At 42.6% G+C, this 24,382-nt stretch overlaps 1 protein-coding gene across 7 annotated transcripts in view; it reads right to left on the reverse strand.

The window, feature by feature from the left end:
• The window catches only part of CAMSAP2 (calmodulin regulated spectrin associated protein family member 2), a 145,742-nt gene that overhangs the window by 22,783 nt on the left and 98,577 nt on the right, over nt 1-24,382 (reverse strand). For all 7 annotated transcript variants that reach the window (XM_053244027.1, XM_053244025.1, XM_053244029.1 and 4 more), the window contains 2 exons: nt 9,766-9,859; nt 9,056-9,149 (listed from right to left, as the gene is read on the reverse strand). In XM_053244027.1, coding sequence (XP_053100002.1) covers nt 9,056-9,149; nt 9,766-9,859 — 188 coding nt within the window. The remainder of the gene's footprint in view (nt 1-9,055; nt 9,150-9,765; nt 9,860-24,382) is intronic.

A 24,382-nucleotide genomic window follows, 5' to 3' on the forward strand; every position in this document is an offset into this window, starting at 1 on the left:
GATACAGCTGTGGCCTATTTGCACCCACCTGTCAGCCACCCTGCCTCAACCACCAAGATCCTCAAAGTATCACCTGCATTGTCACACTAGTTGGGTTCTGCCATAATGCAAAGTCATGGTTTGAGCTTTCAGATATACAATAGGCCAACTGTGGTTTAGAACTGCATAGCTGTTCTCTTTCCCACATCTGCTCAGGGCTCTGCTTCTTAATTTAATACGTTCAATCTCATCTCCATGGTGCAGTGACCTCTGGAGCTGGAGCAATGACCCTAATAGTAGTTTATCAATGGTTTGCAGAACCATTTAATTAGAAATTAGTTATACAAACTAATTTTAAGCCATGGTTTCAGATCCTGGTTTCTTGGGACCCCCAAACCATGGTTTGTGGGAAGACAACCATGATTTAGCTAAATAAGCAATAATTAAATCATTTATCATTATGTCTGAACTCGGCCAGCATATTTTAAGCCAGTTTTGGATTCTTTATAGAGTAAGACTGATCACTAAACACCAATTTAAAATTATGAATTATTTTTAAACCCTTGTAAAAATTCTGAATTTGAAAACCCTAAACAGCTTAGGCCCTGGGTATTGAAGACAACGTCTTCTTCACCATGAGCCCTATCACCTGTTGAGATCATCTAGAGAGGTTCGCCTGCAGTTGCCACCAACCCGTTTGGCGGCTACTTGGGAATGGGCCTTCTCTGTTGCTGCCCCTGGACTTTGGAATGTGCTCCCTGTTGAAATAAGAGCTTCCCTATCCCTGGCAACTTTTAAAAAGGTGCTGAAGACACATTTATTTACCCAGGCTTTTAATTAGATTTATGGTTTAAATTTTTAATGCTGGTTTAAATGATATTAATGTTAATGTTTTTAATTTTTAAATGATTTTAATTGTTTAATTGATTTAGTTTTGATTTTAACTGTTAAATTGATTTTAATTGTTTTTATTTGTTGTAAACCACCCTGAGCCATTTTGGAGGGGTGGTATATAAATAAAATAAAATAAAATAAAATAAAATAAAATCTACAAATTGCTACCAAAAGTTTATTTTGTTAATTGTTATCACAAGTTATATAGTCAATGTGTGTAGTATGTCCTGGTAAGATTTACCTGTGTTGTACTGTGATAGAAGTGCCAAGGTTTTTTAATTGCTTTTAAGTATTTTAATTGGTTTTAAATGGCTCTGAATTGTTTTAGATTTGTTTTTATATTGTTTTAACCTGTTTGTTTTAAATGCTGTTTGTTGTAGTATTTTACCTGTTGAACACTGCCCAGAGTCTTTGGATGGGGCGGTATAGAAACGCAATACACACACACACACACAGAGGCAAGAAAAACCACAGGGGAAAGCAAAGTACTTATAATACCAAAATCTCAATTACTACAACATCAAAATAAATCACTTCTGAAGTGGTAGTCAAGTTATTCTTTAGCAACAAAACAAGGATTTATTATTATCGTTTATGCTATCATAAATTAGTGAGTCTTTAAGATACCATAAGACATTTGGGGCTGGTTTAGTTGTCATATGAAATCATAGTTAAATCTTGGTTCTGTGCAACTTTTTACAGAGCCCAGGAGCATGTGCTGCCTTCCTCTCCTGTTCCAGAGAGGCTCAGCAGAATTCTTCTTCCAACTAAGGTTAAATCCAAACCAACACTGGTTGTGACATTCAAACTGACCATTCTTGGTTTATTCTAACCAACTTCCCTCAAATGAACATAGATTTGAAATCTAACCCATTTCAAATTCTGCGTTTGTTGTTTTTGCATTAAATAAAGTACTTCACGAGTAGTCAACTTATACAATATAAATACATTTTAAAAAATTTATATAAATAAAATCCAGAAATAATCTAGGGTTCTCTCTGGAACTGCCTGCTCGGAGCATATTACCCCTATTTTGAAAGAGCTGCACTGGCAGCTAATTTGTTTCTGGATCTAATTCCAGGTGCTGGTTATTACCTTTAAAGCTCTTAATGGTTTGGGTCCTGGATACCTAAAGGACTGCCTGCTCCCAGGGGTTTCAGCCCACCCAACAAGGTTGTCAGAAGGGCCTTTGCTCTGCGTGCTGATCTTGCAGGAGCTAAATTTTTGTGTACGCAGGACAGGGCCTTGTCCTGTTGTTGTTGTTGTTGTCCCCAGGCTCTGGAATGCTCTCCCAGTGAATGTCCTCTCTTTGACATCTGTGGTTGCTTTTAAAAACTACAGGTTATTCACCTGTAATGTTGGTTCTTCTAGTGGTAATCTGTGCATCTGCTACACGCCTGCGCAGAGAACACGTTGGAATCTAACAAGCTCGATTTCTCCTGCTTTGGGCAAGAACCCTGCCTCCAGCCGCTATATGCGGCTGCACCACTCCTCATCCCCTCAGTCACAGAGTCAAGCTTCAGCGACCCTTGCGGGGAGGACGGGAGGGCGTGTAGAAGTACAGATGACCACTAGAAGAACCAACATTACAGGTGAGTAACCTGTAGTTCTTCGACATGGTCTCTGTCTTCTACAGATATGGGCGAATAACAAGCAAGCACCCAAGGAGGAGGAAAAAAACCTGAGGCAACAGGTAAACAACCAGGATGAATTTATTTCAGGACAAGCAGCTCAACTGAAAATCGATTGCAGGACACTCCTGCCAAATACAGCATCATTACGAGCTCTAATATCAATAGCATAATGCTGAATAAATGAATGGGGTGAAGCCCAAGTAGCTGCCTGACAGATAGTGTCCAACGGGACTGCCCGATCAAAGGCCACGACGGACCTAACAGAGTGAGCCTTCACAGGGGCAGGCAACTGCTTATGGGCCAATTGATAACACAATTCAATAGTGGAGACTATCCACCGGAACATGGATTGGGCCGAGACCTGAAGTTCTTTCCGCAGCCCATCGTACAAAACAAACAAAGAGGGGGACTTCCTCTACTCAGCAGATCTCTGCACATAAAAGGACAGAGCCCTACGTACATTCAAATGGTGCAACCGCCTTTCCGCATCTGATGAAGGATTTGGAAAGAACACGGGCAAAATGTGCTGGGATGAGCGGTGAAACATGGACACCACCTTAGGCAGGAACTTGACATCCATCCTGAGTACTACCTTGTCCTTATGGAACTGCAGGTACGGTTGGTCAGCCCGCAGGGCCTGCAACTCACTAACCCCCCTGGCGGAGGTAACGGCCACCAAAAAAGCAACATTCCAATTCAGGAGACAAGGGTCAATAGAAGCCAAAGACTCAAAGGGCAGCCTTAGAAGACCAGCCAGAAGCACAGACAGATCCCAGGCTGGTGACATGACCGGATCATCTGGAAACAAGTGTTGCAGACCTTTCAGGAGACTTTTAACCACTGGATCTTTGAACCACAAAATCTGGTCAGAGGGAGAACGGGCCACAATGGCAGCCAAATATACCTTAAGGGAGACAAGTTTCAACCCAGATTCCTTAAGGGACAACAGATAATTACAAATGTCTTCTACAGACGGATTACAGGCATCAAACTCATGCAGAGTGGCAAAGAACACAAAGCAAGTCTACTTGTGATTATAAGATTTCCATGTAGACGGCTTCCTAGCAGCCACCAACACCTCTTGCAGTCTCAGGGGGAAGTCTGGAGGACCCACCATGCAGCCAACTGGAGGGACCGAACATCCGGGTGTAGCACCTGCCCCTGTTCCTGAGACAACAGGTCCGGCAGGACAGGTAGATGTCTGGAGTCCACTGCTAGGTTTGTCAGGGCTGGAAACCAAGGCCTCCTGGGCCACCATGGGGTGATCAGGATAGCCTTGGCTCAATCCACCCGCAGCTTGCGCAGGACTCTGGGAAGAAGCAGGAACGAAGGAAACACATATAGGAGAGGTCCTGCCCAGGATGGGACAAAGGCATCTCCCGCAGAGCCCTCGCCCACTCCCCCTCTGGAGCAGTAGAGGGGACATTGTGTAGTTTCCTGGGAAGCAAACAGGTCCAGACTTGGAACTCCTCAATCCACATAAATGTCCCTCAAACACCCTGATGCAGCAGCCACTCGTGGGAGACACCCTGGATATGCACTGCCTGGGGTGACACCCCGTTGTCCAGGCACCAATGCCACAGATCCATGGCCAGAGACAGAAGGCTCCTCGAGGAAGTGCTGCCCTGGTGATTGAGGAAGGCCTTCGCCGTCATATTGTCGGTCTGAATTAGAACTGACTGAACCCCCAACAGGGGCAAATAACCCGTTAGCGCTTTGAAAATCACCAACAGCTCCAGATAGTTTATGTGTCGAGTCTGTTCCAGTGAGTAGATTCCAGCGGAGACCTTTGAAGTTTATCTGGAACCCCAATCTCCGGGAAGATATTGATCATAATCTCAAGGGCCTCCAAAGTCACCTGTTCTGTACTTGCCACGACCAGCCAATAGTTGAGGTACAGCAGTATTTGCAGGTCATGTCCCTGTAGGAATGCCACCACCAGGCACTTTGTGAAAACTTGAGGAGCGGTCATGAGGCCAAATGGCAATGCCTTGAATTGATAGGAGACCCCTCTTATCTGGAACCACAGGAAGCGACGATGTTGAGGTCTTATGGACACATGATTGTATGAGTCTTTTAAGTCCAGTCAGGCCATCCACATGTCCCTGTCCAGGATGGTCATGATGGTAGGCACCGAAAGCATCTGGAATCTTTTGTAGACCAGATGCCTGTTCAGAGCTCAGAGGTCTAAGATAGGGCGCTGATGGCTGTCCGGCTTTGGCACCAGGAAATACCTGGAGTAGAACCCGCGACTGTCTGGATTTGACATGACCTCAATTGCATCCTTCTCTAGGAGAGAGGTGACGTCCTGGTCCAACTCTAGGGTACGAGGGGTCACCATCGTCCCAGATACCAGTTGCAGACTGCTGAACTCCAGGGCATAGCCCAAATGCACTACTGTAAGAACCCACCGGTCCATAGTCACCTTGTCCCAACTTGCCGTAAACGGACACAGGCGGGTCACAAGGGGCCCCAAGTCATTGTTTCTTTGGCGGGACGCTAGGGCGAGGTTTCTGGAAGGCTGGCTTATTGTGTTGTCCCCCCAATTTGTGTTTGAGGGGGAACTTGTTGCTCCAAAAGGACCATTTGGAAGGTGACTGGTGGTGAGCTGGCGCTGTGTCTGATGAGGCGACCATGAGGAGTTATAGAACATGGATTGTGCAGTGTTCTCCAACTTTTGCACTTTCTGAAGCGTGTCATTGGTTTGTTCCGAAAACAGGCTAGAGCCCTCAAAGGGCAAGTCCTCCACCCTGGCGTGAGCCTCATAGTGAAGGCCAGATGACCTAAGCCAAGCATATTGTCGAAGTGTCACAGATGTGGCCATCACTTTAGTGGCACACTCCACTGAGTGACAGGCAGAATACAGTTCCTGCTTGGAAACTTGCATGGCCTCCTTCAGAAAGGACTTCACAGGATCCTGCTTATCCTGAGAAAGGAGATCCAGGAAAGGACCCACTTTCTACCACAAGAAGTGGTTCTATCTAGCATTATATGCTTGATCATTTGCCACATGTGAGTACAAGGCTGCAGCAGAATAAAGTCTTCTCTCAAAGGAGTCCAATTTCTTGCCTCCTTTATCTCCTGAGGTCGACTGGCTATGATTCCTGGATCTCTGTAAAGAGGCCTCTACAACGACAGAGTTCGGGGCAGGGTGACTTTTCAAAAAGGCTGTATCCTCTTTGAAATGCACCCTGTAGAAGTTCTCCAGGCGCCTATTCGGCTGAGAGAGTGTATTAGGCTTCTTCCAGTGGGCTTTCACCACTTTCAACAAGGCCGAGTTCAAGGGCAAAGCAGCAGGCACCTTGGCCTCCGAGTCAATCAGGCTGAACAGGGGGTCCCTCTCCCCTTCTTGAAGGGTACCGAGATTCACCCCTAGAGCCAATGCCATATGGGTCACATAGGCGGTATATATTTTTAGGTCCTCTGACGGAGAAACTGGCTTTGAATCTGAGTGGAGATCAAGCGGGGACGAACCCGGGAAGACAGCCTCCGAGTATTGCGAACTATCCTCGCTGTCCGATGTAGGGTCCCCCGGGACTGACTGGTCCTGAGGTACAGGGTTCGAAGCTGATGGGGAACTGGACATATCAGCTGGGTGGGCCAGAAGGTTCTGGTGGTGATGGCCGAACTGGAACTGTCTCTTGGTGCAGATTCAACACCGACATGAACTCCCCAGAACAATCCTCTGGGTCCCTAGGCTAACGACATGGAAAGCGGGAATGCGGTCACCCTTCTGCATGCGTGGGGGGTATCCGGACAGTCTTCGGTACCGAAGGCTGCTGATACTCAAGGTTTTCCTGGTGGTGAGACCCATAACGGGATCGAACATGGTTTGAGCAGTCTGAGCTACTGTCCAACAGGTAGCGATCATAAGAACCAGGGTCCCGATGCCAGGAGCTGTACTGTAGATATGCTCCGATTCCAAAAGAGGGGAACAATACTCCATGGTATGATACCAATCCCAATAATCCCAGGACAGATCCTGCTGATATGCCGAGGATCACTCTTCTTGGTATCAATGAGGAGGCGATCTACGTCTAGGAATCCACGAAGCGTTGGGATCGAACTTGGGTGGAGCATAGGCTTCTTCCTCAGCTGAAGCGCAGTCAGGTTCCCCCACTGCAATCGAGTCCAAAGTCCCCGGCAGCACAGGTGAAGCAGGACGCATCGATACCGAGGGCTTTTGCACTGGACAGAGCGATGTCATCTTGGCCTTCTTAGAGGTCAGGCCTGACAATCCCTTGGCGTCTGTTGATCCTTTCCACTTAGGAGCCTGGGTTCGATCTTGATCTGTTGGGGAGGGCTTCTGAGTCGTCTTCTTCTTCGTCTACCCCCAATGAATTCGGGGGAATAGCAGAAACCGCCTGAGGCTGGTAAGAAGGAAGCTCCTCTGAATGTGCCCTATCACTTGATGTTGCCGAAGGCCGAGCATCCAAGGGCGACGATCCTGATACTGGGACCTGGTCTACCACGGTATCGATAGCTGATCGGTCTGCCGACATTGAAGCAGCCATTGTCAGAGACTGTTTAATTTTTAAGGCTTCTGAAGAACAGAGAGCCAGATCACACAGGGCAGCACACAAGAAGCCCTATTCCTGCGAGCCTGTTTAGTAAACTTCTGTCAATGTAGGCAGGTCTCAACTATGTGGGATTCCCCCAAACACAAGAGGCACTCCGTGTGCATATTGGGGGAGAGTTTCAATCTGCAGCAGATATACTTTTTAAAGTTCTTCGTACCCGGCAAACACGCTGAGGGCTGGCAGGCCACCACATTACATCCCAGCCGGGACTGGACCTCGAAGGAAAGACCGTTAAAAGAAAAACGCAAAGGTGAAAACACAGCCGTGCGAAGAGAAAAACCAAGGAAAACTAGAGAAAGCAGAAGAAAACAGGAGAAAAACAACCAGACTACCAGAGCCAATGAGTTGCTGAGCTGAAAGACACCACGATGTTCGCTGAAGCGCGGACGAAGAAAGACTGTGGGGATGAGGAGCGGTGCAACCGCATATAGGGGCTGGGGGTGGGGTTCCCGCCCAAAGCAGGAGAAATCAAGCTTGTTAGATTCAGATGTGGTCTCTGCACAGGCGCATAGCTCATATGTGTAGAAGACAGAGACCACATCGAAGAAACTAAAGACCTTTTTATTTGTTCAGGCTTTTACCCCTTAGGGGTGTCAAGTCTCTTAGCTTTCCCACTTCTGCTTGTGTTTTGAGAGAGAGAGGGAGGGAGGGAGAGAGGGAGGGAGAGAGTGTATTATGGTTTTTATTGTTCAACTGATTTTAAGGATTTAAATGTGATTTCTATGGAGTTTTACTGTATTTTAACTTTTGTAAACAGCCTTGGGACATCTTATGAAAGGCAGTATAAAAACTGAAAAAATAAATATGTATTGTATATGACAAAGTCTCTCTGCTATGAATTATATACTTTGAAGAATTTGTTTGGTTTGTTGGTATGTATGTGTGTGAGAAAAAAAGTCATACTTCCTGATGACCTACAGGTACCAAATTTTGCATACACAATCCTGCCACTGAAATTAGCTGAATTCATTACTTTTCTCAGATTCAAGTTTACCATATATAGTCATCACACAATGCAATGAATAATGTTTGAAGTTTAAATCTTACAAATTTAAAACTGTTCTTTTACTTCCCTTTTGCAAACACATTAGTAAAAAATTATATTACATATATTTAATTTCCTAGGAGTGTAATCTACACAAAATAATTTTGCCTGGTCAATGATGTGTTTCACTTACTAGTTTATTATAAAGGGGCCTCCATCATAGAACTCTGCCTTCCAACTTTCTTGAAGAAAGACCTCCACTCTCCCATTTTAAGATTTCTCATATTTATTAGGGAATATTGTACGCTGCTTTTCAACAAATAAGTTCATAGACTAGTTACACAGCAAAGGGAATAAGAAAATGGCTCCTGTTCCAAAGGGGCTCAAAATTTAAAAAAAGAGACCCATGACCTCTGGAAGGATGTTATTCTGGCTTGAACAGGGACAACTGCTGTCCCCCTGTAACACGTAAGATAATTATCACTTTTAAAAGATGCTTCATTGCCCAATTAGCAGGCAAGCACATGGTGATGGCAAAAAGAAAACTATCCTATCTGGGCATATATCTTTGAACAAGAATGAAAATATCTATAGCACCAAGTATATGTTTTGGTTCTAACAAAAATAAATAAAGGTAGCCATCTACCCCTAGAACATAGGAAGCTGCCTTCTACTGAATCAGACTACTGATCCATCAGTATTGTCAACTACACAGACTGGCAGGGGCTTCTTCAAGGTTGCAGGCAGGAGTCTCAGTCCAATCTGGAGATACCAGGGAGGGAACTTGGAACCTTCTGCATACAAGCATGCAGGTACTCTTCCCAGAGTGGCCCTGTCCCCTAGGGGAATATCTTACAGTGCTGGCATGTAGTGTCCTGTTCAAATGTAAACCAGGAGAGCGGGAGGGGAAGAAGAGCACATAAAATATTTTGCTAAATTCAAACTTGAAATATAAATAAATACAAGAGAAATTTGGGAATTACCTAGCTATCAGATCAGAATCATGTGAAGTTTCTGGATAGTTTCTTCTATTGGTATTTGAAGTAGGAACACAGGATGCTTCTTTTGAAGGTTCAGCTTAAAAGAAAGCACATTCATATATTATTGCTGAAGCAAGTAAAAACACATTCTTCTCATTTGACTGTCTCTGAGAGCAAATTTAGATGTTCTATCTGCCGACTTAAAAATGGTCAGCATAATACCAGAAGTGGCAGGCGGGTGCATGATGCGCACCCGCCACTTCCGGTATTAGGCTGACCAGGGCAGCAAGAGGGAATACAGCCACCCCATGCCAGCTGTTTTTACAGCAGCACCAAAGGGGGAAGCATGACGGGGGAGATAAGAGCACTCTCCTCATACCTTAAAGAAGCCTCCACCCACCTCCTGGGTGTGCATGGAACCAGTTCCGTGAACACCCCTACAAGCAAACAGGAGTAAGCAGCTAAGTTGCATAAGGGGAGAACTTTGCCAAAGGGCCTGTTCATACTGCAGGGTGGCAGGGGGGAGAGGAGTTAAGAAGCCACTGGCTGTACCCACTGGGAAATAGCTAAATAAGCAAGACATTTCTAGCTCACCAGGCCAAAATACAGCACTTACTGAAGAGTAGTTGCTGACTAGGGGGTTATCTACTCAAATTAACACTATTTTAATTCACTGTCCATGGAGACTATCAAGAAACAACTCAAAAAGTTACCTTGAGGGTGAAGTACAGTTCGAGGCTGGACAAACGATGGCTTCACTACTTCAAACCACCAGAAGAGCTCTGCCATGAACACCAAATAGTTACTCTGCAAGATAAGAAGAAAACGTTGTTAGTAATAAAACCAAAACTGAAAATTTTTTTACCTAGCTAGAACTGAAGCGAGTTCATAGTATTATATCTGGTTTCTCCACTGCCACATTCTGTTTTGTACTATAAGATGAAGCCATGATTAAACAGAGCATTATTATAGTGGATACAGAAATTACTATCCTCTTCAGTCATTCTCTCCATGTACCTTAAAGACATGATGGGGAAATAGGAAGATGTTAACTAACACATCCTGAGTGTCTACACATTCAGTGCTTTCAAGTGCTGAATGTGTTGGTGCCTAGAGGGTGTGGCTAACTGGTGAGCTCCCATTCTCACTAACATGTTTGCAGAATGCACACAGGGGATAACTGAAGAGAGCTCAAAGGGAGGACTAGGACTACTACTACTACTAGCAGCAGCATTTTTCTCCATAGAGGTGCATGGGGAACAGGGGGAAAAGTCACTAAAAATCTCCAGTTGGCCCTAGAGCCTTAAAACTTGCCACACATATGGGGGACGGAGGCCAAAGCCCCTTGATAACTGGTCAATCCCTTGGTTTTTTGGTGATTTTTTGAAAGTTTTGTTAAAAATGGCTAAAAATGGTGAAACTGGACTTATTTCAATCAAGAACTTTACAAAACCGTCTGAAACTGAAAACCTTCCTTGGACAATAATTCCACCATTCCTTGGACCATCATGTGGAGGAATCTGCTCTCTGCCTTCAGGCAAAAAGACAACAGCATGCCTCTTTTGCCCCCCTCCCCTTTATATCTCCTGAATGGATGGGCATAGTTATGAAATCTGATGCCTATGAAGTCCACTTTGGCAGGACTGTGTAATTTGCCTCCCTCAAAGCTATGGGTTAATCCTCTGATTTTTGGTGATTTCCTGTCTTAAAATGATTAAAATGGTAAAATCTGGCTTGTTTCAAGGCAGAACTTTTTCAAAAAGTTCTGGATCTGAAGCTCCTAATTGGACCATAATTCCACCCCCATGTAGAGGAAAAGGGACATTCTTTGTTTTTTATATTAATTTTTTTCTTCCCCATTGTAGGAAAAGGCAGACCTTTTAAAAAGGATTAAAGGGACTTCACACCTTTTATTTAATCCCTTAATGGATATAAGGGAAAATGAGAAATTCTTTCCAACAAAAACAAACAAACATTCAAGTACTTTCATTTTTACAGTGTGCTTGTGCACTGTTTTGGTGGTTCTCTCTCCCCGCCCCTCGTCCCACAATTTCCCCACTGCTTACTATGTGGGTGGGAATCCAAATTTAAGTTGGAATTTGGATTCCAAATCCAATCCTATATTGCCAGAGCCCAAAGAATCCGAATCAGATATTGTCAAATGAGGATCAGGTCAAATCTGAACCCAAATTTTCTGAATGCATTCAGACCTAGCAGAAACCCCAATACAATTATTTTCCCTACATGCCATGGACTAAATGTGCAACTACGCCCTCTGGATGTGCAAGCCCAAACCTGATCACATGGATGGCTAAAGGCTTCTGTGGTGGATGCAACAGCAAGAGGAAAGAGTGTGTAATGGCACCAGCTCTGAAGCAGCAGGAATGGACTGAAATTCAGGGCTTCTTTCCTTGAAATGGGACTCAGCATGTCGAATTGAATTATGCTTGCAGAAAGAACTGCAAGTTAACCATTAAGCGATAGGCTGCTGTGCAAGATGAACAAGAATCTAAGCTAGTTGCAAAGGTAGCATATTTCTATGGTGTTTGTCGTTTTTATGGAAAACATTCAAATCTAATAATTGGCTTCCATTTACCATTTCAACTTGCAAAGATGGTTACATTTAATCAGTGTTTGGAATGTGCCTCTTTTTTAAAAGAAGGGTTTATTATTATTATTATTACATTTATATCCCGCTTTTCCTCCAAGGAGCCCAGAGTACTACATACTCGAGTTTCTCTTTCACAACAACCCAGTGAAGTAGGTTAAGCTGAGAGAGAAGTGCCTAGCCCAGAGTCACTCAGCTAGTGTCATGGCTGAATGGGGATTTGAACTCGGGTCTCCCCGGTCCTAGTCCAGCACTCCAACCACTACACCACGCCGGCTCTCTCACGCTGGTTTACACAATCCTTCTAAACAAGTGACTAAAATACTTTCAAAAAAATCTAACCAGACTGCAGAATAGCTTCTGGTGATATGATTATTCACTACAGAGATTAATGAAAATGTCCAACTTTTCCCTACCAGACCACAAGATGGCAATAGAGGGAAATACTAAAGCACATTACTTTTCAGGTGTCATATGAAACTCAGGTATGGTAATTCCTTATTCCATTAAAATTTTTTTTGTTTTAATGTACACCACCCACCAGCAGCATTTTTCATTACGACGAAGTGTCATTGTAAAACTAGTTTTTCAAGGTTTAATTAAAAGCATGGTGTCTTTCAAAACTGAATAAAGATGAAAGGTACAAGAGGAATTGCTAGGGATTAGACAGTTACAGACATTAAGGTGAGCAAGTGCTCACACCTAGTGAGATGCATCTTCACACAAGTTTACATACATGCTGCCTTAAGTATGGACGTACTTCCATGTACAGAAACCCCACTGCATTACCCCTCCACTGATAGAAGCTTGATTGGCATCAGTGCAGAGCAACTCCAATGAAGACCTGCTTTGAGGAATACAGGCGGGGGGCACACATCTTGTTGGTCTACGGCTGCCTGCACCTTCCCTAGGAAATCCCTCTGAGCCACGTCTGCCTGTATCATTCAGAAACCCAACAGCGGACCAACAAGGCTCATGGGGAAGCAGCTGGGACCAGACCAAAACCCAAAGTTAATATGTGCAAAGGAAGAATTACAAAGAGCCAGAAGGGAAACCAGAAATATCTGATTTGGGGCAAAGGTTTGGTATTTCCTAGCTGAGCCATAAATATATTAATATTTCCCAAAACACATTAAACCATAATTGTGCCACTCTAAAAATAAAGAGGAAATTCCCTTTCTAGTTCCTCAACAAGGATTGTTTTCTTCTGTTAACACTGCAGTATTTGCTGTGAACCTACAATAAGCCATGTACATTCTAGAAAAAATGACTACCTAATAAAAATAAACCCTGATATTTAAAAAGCATTCATACCCGGCTCACAGGCTCCTGCCTCCAGACTCCCCGCCCCCCACCCACTTCTGGACGACAACTTCATGGAAAGCTGCTTATGAGCCTCAACACTGTAAAAGTTATTGTCTACCCATATGAGAATAAATTTCCTGTTGCCATAGTTATCTAATACAAGCTACAAACAATACTGGAAGGAAAAATATACTTTGTTATATTTGGCACAACAATAATTAAGTGAATTGAGACATAAATGAATTGAAGATGGAGACTAGGGGTGGGTGGTATTCACTTCTGGGTTTTGGTTTTTTCTTTTGCTAAAAATACATTATGCTGAGCTAAGCATTTAATGCATCACAGACTAGGATCCAAGGAGCTGCTAAGCTCACACAAGCGGCAGTGGAATATCTGACAGTTTCTTTTGAACAGCAGATCTTCTTACATACTGTGTCCCTCAGTTTCGAAAGCAGTTTGTCATGTGGCCTCCTGCTTGAATAAAACAAGTTTAAGTCTTCTTGGGTTCATGGAAATATTGTTTCAGGGGATACTAGTCAAAATTATTACTGATTTGCCTACTGATTTCTAAACAAATGTTATTCTATAGCAATATTTGGGGCAGAAATCTGGGGATGGAATAATCATATTCAGATGTTGAAAACTATACAAAGTCAATTCCTCAACAGACTTCTGGTGCTCCCATTTAGCATGCTGCCGTTCTTGTGCAGGCAGAATTCAGATTAACATCAGGTGAGCGTCCGTATCCATGTTGCTCTTATTAGCCATTATTTATAAACATATTATTTCCTTAAGGGAAAATTTGTTCCTCAAGCAATGCTCTGAAGTTTCAAATAAGCAGAAGGAATGGAAAACTGCCTTTTATGGTATGCTTCAGTCATATTCTCTTCCATCCTTGGATATGTCCTCCCTAAATAATTCTGGGAAGTCCAGAGAGTGGATTTTCTGGCATGATGCTACAGCTGATCCAACATAGCTCCAGTAGCTGCTACAGGGCCGAGAAGAAACAAAGCTGCTTACTGCCTGCCCACAGAGCAACTGAAAGACAGAGCAAAGGAACCGACTGCTTATGCAGCTGCTCCTTGCGCGTGATTGGTCCGCTGGTGTTATGTGCTAGGGGACTAAAATGGGAGCCAGCATGCCTGTCTCTTGGGCCGGGCCCACAACTCCGCCCCCCCGCTTATCCCATATCCCTGCTAATGCAGCGAAAGGGGTGGAGAGCGGCTGAATATTCATAGCACTGAAAGCTGCGGAAGGAATTCTTTTCCTTGTGCAATATATCAAGCATACTGTAGTGCAACATAGTGGTTAAAAAACTGAGCTATAAACTGGAGAATCCCAGTTCAATTCTCATCTCTGCCATGAACTCACTAAGCGAGCTTAGGAAGCCACTCTTTTATTTCAGCATTCCATCTGCAATATGGCTAAACCATATTTACCCTAATTCAAGATGAGTCCCCCCTTCCATTATGTCCTGTTAAATATAGGGGGGTCATGTTGAATTCAAGTCCTCTTTCTTTTAGGTAAAAACAGGTATAATCTGTAAATACAGGTATAGCCTGTATTTAATCTCTATCTTTTAAGCCATTGGCTTAAATTCAGAGTTGCCTTCTATTCAGGTAAATATGGTAATAATGCTGACCAATCTTAAAGTGTACTGTAAAGATTACACCAAGATAATATACATATGAAACACTTTGAACAATCTGATGTGCTGTATAAGTACATAACAAATAGCCTTTGAGATTAAACAATACGAATGGACAAAGGTAACTTATTTTCTATTAGACCTGAGACCTATACAGAGATTATGTTGTACCAGCCTTCAGATATCTGTACACATGAACTTGTTTTAGTGTGAATGACTGTACCTTTGTTCATTTTCAAAGTGAAGCTGGGTACACATCCCTCAAATGCATAGTACTGACAGGCGTGTCTGTACCCATGTTCAATGTAACATGTGAATAACTGAACCCGTGTACACTGATTGTACAAGTATTGAACACAACGTGTGAATGGGAATCTTCTCACTGCAGTCTTAAAAATCATTGGTGTTAAGAGGCACACATGTCTGAAGATCAGTAAAAATGTAATCATATAGTGTATATCTTAGAAAACGGAGTGTGAATTCTGGTGCTATTTCTCGATTCTCTCCCACACCTGTAATACCTAATTCTAACTTTGGGAGAAAACAAGAAAGTCTAAAACCATTTCTGGGTTACTTTCTGATATGTAGTCTTAGATACAACATGTATGCCTTTAGGTATTAATCTTATATTTTCACACTTTTCAAAAGACCCTCAGGTCATTCACAAAGTAAAATGGGAAGCATGCAATCCGTTTTTCCTAACCAACTTTTTTTTATTCATTTGCAAAATATGCATCATTTTAGAAAAGACAACTGTTTCATTGAGATACACATCCTTATGTAGAAACAGCTGCAGTAGTAGCCATTTTCTACAGTTAAATCTTCTTAAAGGTGTGCGAGTGGGCTGCCTTGTCTCACTGTAAGTCTGGGCTACATTTAGGGAGGTATGCACTACTTGGCAGCTAACAGCCATGTATTAAAGCCTGCCAGGTGACTGGTAGCCTATTTTTGCACTCCCTAGGGCACACATTAAAAAGGAGGTTAATCAAACCCTTGGGGGACTACAGACTTTGATGGTCTGCTCTTAAGCATGCCTACTAAGGATTTCTAATGCTATTTAAGCATCCTAGTGCCAGTGGTAGCTTTAAAAAAAGATGACAAATTCTGCAACCATGATTTGGCTGCTCATCCGTTTTTTGTAGTGTCCAGATCTTTTATCAGAATTTCATCCTGGAAAAAAGAAGATACCACCAACTAACACAGTTGGGATGCGGATGCCTCTATTTGGTCCTGGGTCATCAAGCAACTACGCCTTCACTACGTCATTTTCCCCTTGTTGCTTGTTTCCTCCAAATATTTGCCTTTGTTTCCCCCTCCACGCATTTAAGAAAAGATCATTTTGGTTTTGTAGATGTTTTTAAGAGAGTTTGTTGTTCCCCTTTGTTTATCTTTCCATTCACATCAACACTGAAAATAATGTGTGCGGAGAAAAAAAGCCTAAAGGGAGCACTGGAAAAAGCATTTCCCAAGTTTTCTTGTTCACATTGGGTCAGTTCAAATAATATGTCCGAGCCAGCTCTGCTCACCACACAATTAAGGATGAACACCCTAAACACAGTTAGAAGAATAAAACAGACCAGGAGAGGGAGCAGGATAGGCTTGTGGATCATCTCTGTTGTCCATGTCCATGAGATTCTTGGAGCAATCTAGCACACTAGTTTGTGTGCCTGCATACTGGCTTCTGTGCCTGTTGCCATGCCTAAATCATGTGGCAAGGACGGCAGCTTGAACATATCATACAAGCCAGCCTAAGTGAAGGCTCCAACGATAAAACAGAATGGATTCCTCATTTCACACCAGACATGGTAGGAAAAGACAACACATGTGTCAGAAATCTTGGACATACAGATTGTCCAGTGTGGTCTGGGGCTATCCTGAAGACCTCAAGCAAGCCAAGATGACATACATTTACATGCTGGAAGCGGCCAAGTGAACAAAATGAGGCCTAACATGGCTTCGAAATCTCCTCCCCATTGCATCCTCCAAGCTGTCCAGCAAGATGTGGGAATGGTAACAACACTGCTTTCTTGCCATGCTGGAGGCCATCAGGTACTGTAGTTGGGTCTTTCCCTTACAATGCGCTTTCTACATAAAAGCCTAGTTTGTTTTTTTTAATGGCAGGCACACCAGTTAGCAGAAAAATAGTCTAAAATATATGACCACTTACTATGCAGATTCATTTGTATGAGAAATTGCAAAATCTAGGGCTGTGCTGTAGATAAGAAGTTTAGAAATGACAGCGCATGATCCACAAAAGCAGTATGCTGTGCAAGCAAAATCCTCCCAACCCCCTCCATGGGTCTTATGCAAACCTCAGACACACAAATGTGGAATGAAGGTAATAAATAATAAAATAAAATGTATAACAAACAAAATAAAAAGTAATAAAATAAAGTGCTGATATGTCCTTTTCCTGGATAGCAAGTTTTGCTGGACTGGATTCAGAATTACCATTCACCTTCCACACCTACCAGGGACAAATCAATTTGTTCTGGTGCAAGAAATCTTCCAGTCTACATACACTTTAGAAATTTTATTTTTAAAATGTCTGTCTTAAAATACTGAAGCACTGAATACTGATTTTTATAAACAATTAATTCTGATTGCTTTTGAGAAAAACAGTGTAAACCACATAAGGTCAGATATATGAACCAAAATTACTCTAAGCTCTGATGATGCTCACTGTACCAAACAAGAGCCGAAGGCATAGTCATACGCTCTGCAGTCTGCACATACTGCAGATGTGATGCAAACCAGCTCCCTTCTAACACGAAGCGGTACATTCCTTAGAACAGCAGTAAAAGAAAACAAAGCAGGAACCGTTGCAGTGGATCGAAGCAGTAGATGAGCAGGAGAAGCAGAACTTAAACCAAGATTGCATTAAGCTACAAAAAACAAGTCACGTACTCAGGTGGATATGGAAATGTGCTCTTGTCATAAACCTAATTAAATAAAAAATAAATCAGAACTATGTTTTGCTAGAAATATTTTCTTTAAATCTATAAGCCAGAAGTAAAATGTTTTAAAATAGTTTTTCTCACTGGCCTTAATGGCAGCTCAGAATTATATTAAAACTGTCATTTTGTATTGTTGTATTACTGCAAAATTAAAGCAGGACTCCTTTCCTAAGGATCTCTTAAATCACTAAGGCAACAAGCACATTTGGTTGCCATCAGCAAATATCCCAAGAAACTTGTAAACTTGATTACTGTGAATTTATTCTGTTGGAGAGCACTTGAATGTCACACATGCTTTGCAAAGCTCAGAGCACTAGCTAATTGTTTCTTTGCCAAAACTTGGGAGGGAAACTTGGCACTGCTTTCTGTGGCACATGTACATCTAAATGAATATCTATGTCACACAAAGCTTGTGAAAATATGACCGCAATGCAATTTTCTCCTAAGTGTTCAAATGATCTACAAACTCTGCTTTAAAAACGCCACTTCAGGAGTGAACTCTCAAGTTCATTTATCAAAGCACATTGATCAAGATCTATTCACATTTATATTTTATTATGCCGGATGTTGAGTAAAACCCATCCTCATAGCATGCTGTTTTAAATTTAAATTAATCTGTTCAATTATCCTATACGGTACACATCCACCTCAATGAACATGTATGAAATAGTATGTTAATCTGGACAGACAAAGCTACAGTATTTCCCCACTGACTGCAATACCAGTTCCATTTGGTTGCAAATGGAGCATTAAGGTATTCTATGAAATTTTGACTCTATTTAAATTAGTGGCAAAATTTCCCAGAAACTGGGAACTTTCTAACTAAATAGATTTAGCTAAAGGTTATGTTCTCTTGTGAGGAAAATACATTTCCAAAGGGTTTAAACAAACAAACAAAAAAACTCTTAAACTGAAACAAAAGTATACCTATAAACTACCTTTCTGGTCTAAATTCACACATACCAAAAGGGTTGTAAGAGAGAGGAAAAAAGATTCTGCACCTTATACACACATTGAACACATGATCTGTCTGTTTTGATAGTTCTAATCACTTTCTTTGGAAGGAAAGGGACTGAATCCAGATTCACCTTTTCCTTCCCAACAAGAAATCGACAATATTGGGGGCTGGAGAATGTTCTCACTTTAATTCAATTTTGAGAAAATAAATGTTGTCTATGATTATCTGTTTAAAAGCCTCAAACATAATTCAATATAGGGAAGGTAAAGTAAGAGATATGTGAAATCTTATGCAATTAACAAATTTTTCCAGTATTGGGAAAGGAAAAACAAAGGTGACGTAGGCCAGTGTATTTAAGTGAAGGCAATAGGAAGGAATTTAGCAAGGGTATTAAATATAGTATCCAAGGACGGTAGGTTTAGAATGGCTTGAAAACACTTTCAGAAAATACTACTGAGTGCAAACTGTACTTAAATGAAAGCTTTACACTGGAAGTGTACTTTACTTGCACAGAAGTACAGCAAATAACTCTAGACACAACAAAATTTCAATCAAGGTCAGACAAAAAGAACTCCTTATAACTAAATCTTAATATCATATGTCAGTGTACCCATTTCTATACACTCAGCTTCAACTAAGTAATTTACTCTACCAACAGGAAGCATGACAGGAATAGGTACAAATCTCAGAAAAAGGACCCCTTGAAACTCAAACATTACATTTAAGCATTAAAGAGAATCTGAACATTCTTAAGCATCTCCCCAAAGAAATCAAAACACAAAAGTAAACCACCAGAGTGTTCCTGAACACACACATTAAAAAATACTTCTTTGAGAAGGCATTGCAACTTAACTATTCAGGTGCACATATATCTAAGTATCCTTGGATATCCTTGTAGAAAAGTAGCAGCGGTATCTGAAAATCTTAATGCAAACATCAGTAAGCAAACTTCATTTTTCCAGGCCTGAGCACCACATCAAATTAAGCTCTATCAGAATGTTTGTGGGTGGGGAGACAGCAGAAACCTACAACCTTACTGGCTGTGGCCCAGTGAAATCCCTTCATCTATGTGCAAAAATATGTAAATCTTCTTTTCTCTCCTTTTACCAGAAAAACCCTCCTTACTGCATGCAGTATATACACCAGTGGCCTTCACTGTTTAGGCGGCGAGGGCTACCGTCAGCGCCTGTCCATTTGTAGACACAGGGTGCATGTACACCCTCATTCCCAGGAAGTTCCTGATCCTGGCAGAAGCAGAGGGGCTCAGGGTCCAGGGTGAGCGGCAAGGGGAGGCGGCATGTGGTGGTGTTCCCATCCCTGCAGTAGTGCGCCGTCTTGCCACCGTTCCTGCCGTCTGTCCACAGTCCCAGGCCCATCCGCTTCCATTGGGCCTGGGATGTGAGTGGCTGCAGGAGCAGTTGCTTTCAGCCCACCGTAATTGTGCAACCCTGCCCTAGATCAATAATATGATTGTACTGGATTAGGATATATCCAAGTAGTTATTTGCTGCATCTGGGCATAAACAGACTTCCCCCTTTCATTTGACTTGAGGAAGACTCCTCAATGGCCACTGCCACAAAGGCCACTGCCTTCTGCTCTAGAGATGCCCATCCAAACACTGATTGTGATGAGTTGTGCTGAGAATCGCTCCCCATTAAAAACCACCTGTGTCTGAAGCTTTCTACAAACCCCGTTATCTTTCGAAAATGTGTGGAATGCACCTGAAAACAAGAACTAGCTGTTCTGTAATTTATTTTGTTTAGGACCATCAAGGATGGTGAGGATGAGCGCACCCTTGGTCATTTTTGCAGGTCACTTTGTGACTATGGGATCCCCTTGCCCCACTGCCTTTTCTGGTATGAACATGTGTGAGTATGTTTGTCATTTTGCTTTTTCTGGGTTTTGCCACGGTCCCAGAAGTATCTTGCTTCTGCATGTGCACTTGCTCTCTTACACACGGCCATTTGCTTTCTCCCCTTCCCTGGGCGAATTCTTTGGCATGCTTTGCTGAGTTGTCCAGCCATCAGTAGGTACATGTTGCTGTGAAGGAAGTGTCACAGCCAGGAGCTTCTCTGCCTTGGTTCTCTTGCTGTAACTAGGGGCCTGCACTTCCTTTCCGAGAAGGAAGCCAGGACCTTCATGACCTTTGTCCCCAAGCCCCACAGACAAAGGCTAGGTACAAGATTGGTGTGTCTGTTCCCCTTCTCTATCCCCTATCTATCAATGCTAACTCCTGGATACGTTTTGGAGGCAATTTGGTGCCATACTCAGAGCTTTAGCCTCTTAAGAAAAACCTCTAACAGCGGCTCTACAGAATATTGCTAATTACTGCTTTGACTTGTACATCTCTGTTCTTCAATAAAATTAGCCTTTACTTTCAGGGAACCCATCTAGACTTGTTACTCCCTGCTGTACACCCTAATTCTGCATTATTCTACACAAGGCCAGCTTTCCTGGTAACTAATCTAATAATGTGAGTAAGCAGGTTTGCACTTACATTTGAGTTAATTCTCCCACTTTAGCCAGAACCTAGTCACTAAGACTGATAACCACACTTCTGAGCAAACCCGGTCACAATGTTACTTACAGATAAAGAGAAGCCCATTTACTTGGACCCTCCCAGATCAATCACTAAGTCTGGTAATTTCGTTAAGTGTCCATTGTTTGGCTCCTAAATTTTTGGGCTGATTTCCAGTTTGAGAGATTTGTCAAGGCCTGCACTATTCTATGTATAGAATATTCACCACTCTATTGATTGTACACATTACAAATAACTGCTTTAGAATATGATCCTGTTCTTTCAGTATACAGAACCACCACTGAAAGGATTCAGTTTCTCTGACAACTTAAAATATTGCAAGAGAAGGAACACAGCAGCAGTAGTAAAATGACCTAATTATCTAGAAAGCTGGTTGCGTCCTACATCCAGTGGATATGCTGACTTCATGAAACTAATGCTCCCCAAGGCAAAGAATTATGGCAGAAAGAACATGTTTCGTTTTTGTTTTTTTTAAACCCCTCATTCATTTAAAGATGGATTTTGTTCTATGACATATGTGGGAAACAGACACTTTTTAGGAGGAGGAAAAATTACTTCTCTAATAAAAGAGGATAGCACATCATCAGTCCTGCAAAAGAAAATGAAGCTTATACAGTACTACAGGCCATTTGTCTGTCTCACCCAGTACTATCTAATATGTTGTTGTTGTTGTTATTACTAATTATTATTTTATCACATTTTTATACTGTCCAAAACTGACGTTTCTGGGTGGTTAATATACAAGTAGAAGATGAAACAAAATAAAAAGGTTAACATATTACAACAATTTAAAATTTAACACAATATTAAAACTGTAAATCTAATTAAAAGCCTGCGTGACAAATGTGTTTTGACTGCCTTTTTAAAAGTTGTCACGAAATGGGGAGGCTTTTATTTCAGCAGGGAGCACTGAAATGTGGAAGAGAACTCTCAGGGCAGCTGCAGCCGCTACTGGCGTGCCAAAGAATAAAATGCACAAAGAGGAAATCTGAAGTGGTGTGGAGGTGTAAAGCATTGGGGAAGGCCTGTCCCTGATTAGCTACCAGACGAGCCAGTGGCAATTGCAAACGAACTTCTCGTGACGATCTCAAATAGGTGGTCGAGTTCATGGAGAAGATGACGTTCTTTTACATATTCAGGACCTAAGCCATTTAGGGCTTTATAAGTTATAACTAGCACTTTGTATTTTGCCTGGAAACTTACTGGTAGACAGTGTAGTACTTTTAATTTAGGAGTCATATGGTCGTTTCATAATATAGACCCAGAGACCAACCTGGCTGCCACATTCTGTACCAACTGTAGTTTTGTTGGGAATGCTCTCTGGTAAGAGAAACCCCTTTTTTCATTATAGCAGAGTGCACAGAGGCACAACACAGCAGATTTAGTTAGGCATGCGTGTATGCTGAGAGTAAAGTAACTTGGAGCCAGTTCATAGTTTCAAATCTATATATATGGCATTTATTAAAGAACTCCATTCTAGATAGGAAAGTGAGGAGTTAGGATCTCTAGTCTGTCTAGCTAGCTGGATACAGATGGATTCTGCATCTTCTCTGCACACATGGTGCAGGGAGAGGAGCGTGCTTGCATGTTGCGAGGTAGAAGGAACAGGAAGAGAAGAGAGGAAGTGACCCTGAGATTAGCAATCTACATTCCAAAGGGATAGTGTCAGAGCAGTAGAGAAGGGATAACCAATGTCTTGACCCTCTAGCCCTCTGACTCACTAGTCTGTCCTCCACTGTCTTTGAGACAAGAGACAGCACAAAGTCCTTAACTTCCAACAGTTTCCACACTATGTACAAGGGCAGCCCACATAGAGTGCATTGCAGTAATAAAGTCTGGAGGTTACCAGCATATATACCACTGTTCTGAGGTTGCTCATCTCGAGAAACAGCTGGGGTATCAGCCAAAGCTGATAGAAAGCACTTCTGGCCACCACTTCAATCTGGGACACCAGGGAGGGGTTTGGATCCAGGAGTACCCCCAGACTGTGTACCTGTTCCTTCTGGGAAAGTGTGACCCAATCCAGAACAGGCAGATCAAACCCATCTCTTGAGTTCTGACCACTTATAATAAGAATCTCCATCTTATCTGGATTCAGTCTCAGTTTGTTATCCGTCATCCAGCCCATCACTGCCTCCAGGCAGGCATTTAGGGAGATCATGCCTTCTCCTGATGATATTGACATGGAGAAAAAAATTGGGTGTTATCAGTATACTGATAACACTCTACACCAAATCTCCTGATGATCTCTCCCAGCTGTTTCATATAAATGTCAAACAACACTGGAGACAATATGGAGCCCTGAGGGACACCATATGAAAGTTCAGATTTTGAAGAGCAACCATCTCCAAGAGACACCACCTGGAACCTGCCTGAGAGGTAGAAGTGGAACCACTGCAAAGCAGTGCCTCCCACCTCGCAACCCACACAGATGCTCCAGAAGAATACCATGGTTGATAGTATCGAAAGGCACCAAGAGATCCAAGGACCAAGAGAGTCACACTCCCTCTGTCAGTTCCCACCTGGATATGATCCATCAGGCCAACCAAAGCAATCTCCACCCCATAGCCCACCCAGAAGCCAATTTGAAATGGGTCTAGATAATCAGTTTCCTCCAAGATTTCCAAGAGCTGGGAGACCACCACCTTCTCAATCACCTTGCCCAACCATGGAAGGTTGGAGATAGGCCTATAATTGAGGGATCCAAAGCAGGCTTCTTCAGAATAGGTCTAATAATTGTCTCCTTAAGACAAGGAGGCACCCTGCCTTCCCTCAGAAGCATTTATAATCTTTACCAGGTCTTCTGCAACAACCTCCCTGCCTGATAGTATAAGCCATGTTAGACAATGGTCAAGAGAACAGGAGGTAGGCTACACCATTCCAAGGAGCTTGTCCACATCATCAGGAGTCATAAACTGAAACTGATCCAGCCTGACCACATAAGAGTCACTGGACACCTCTACCTCAGGCACTGCAGTAATTGTGGGGTCTGAGTCTTAGTCAGCCCGAATATGAGATATTTTGTCCACAAATAACTCATTAAAAACATCACAGCAGGTAATTGATGGTTCCAAATTCTGATTCAAGGGAGAAAGGGCACACACTGGCCCTCGCACAACCCTGAAGAACTCCGGTGGGTGTGAGCTTGAGCATAGATCTTCAAATGCACTCTGTGTTGTTATATGTTATGAATTTTAAATGTGCTATGTTTTAAATTCTGTACACCTCCTAGAGATTTTTGTACTAGGTGGTATATACATTCAATAAACAACAAGAAGTACAACAACTAGCTGAATCCTGCACAGAGCATCTGTG

The sequence above is a fragment of the Hemicordylus capensis genome, chromosome 4, assembly GCF_027244095.1.
Source record: "Hemicordylus capensis ecotype Gifberg chromosome 4, rHemCap1.1.pri, whole genome shotgun sequence".
Lineage (NCBI taxonomy): Eukaryota > Metazoa > Chordata > Lepidosauria > Squamata > Cordylidae > Hemicordylus > Hemicordylus capensis.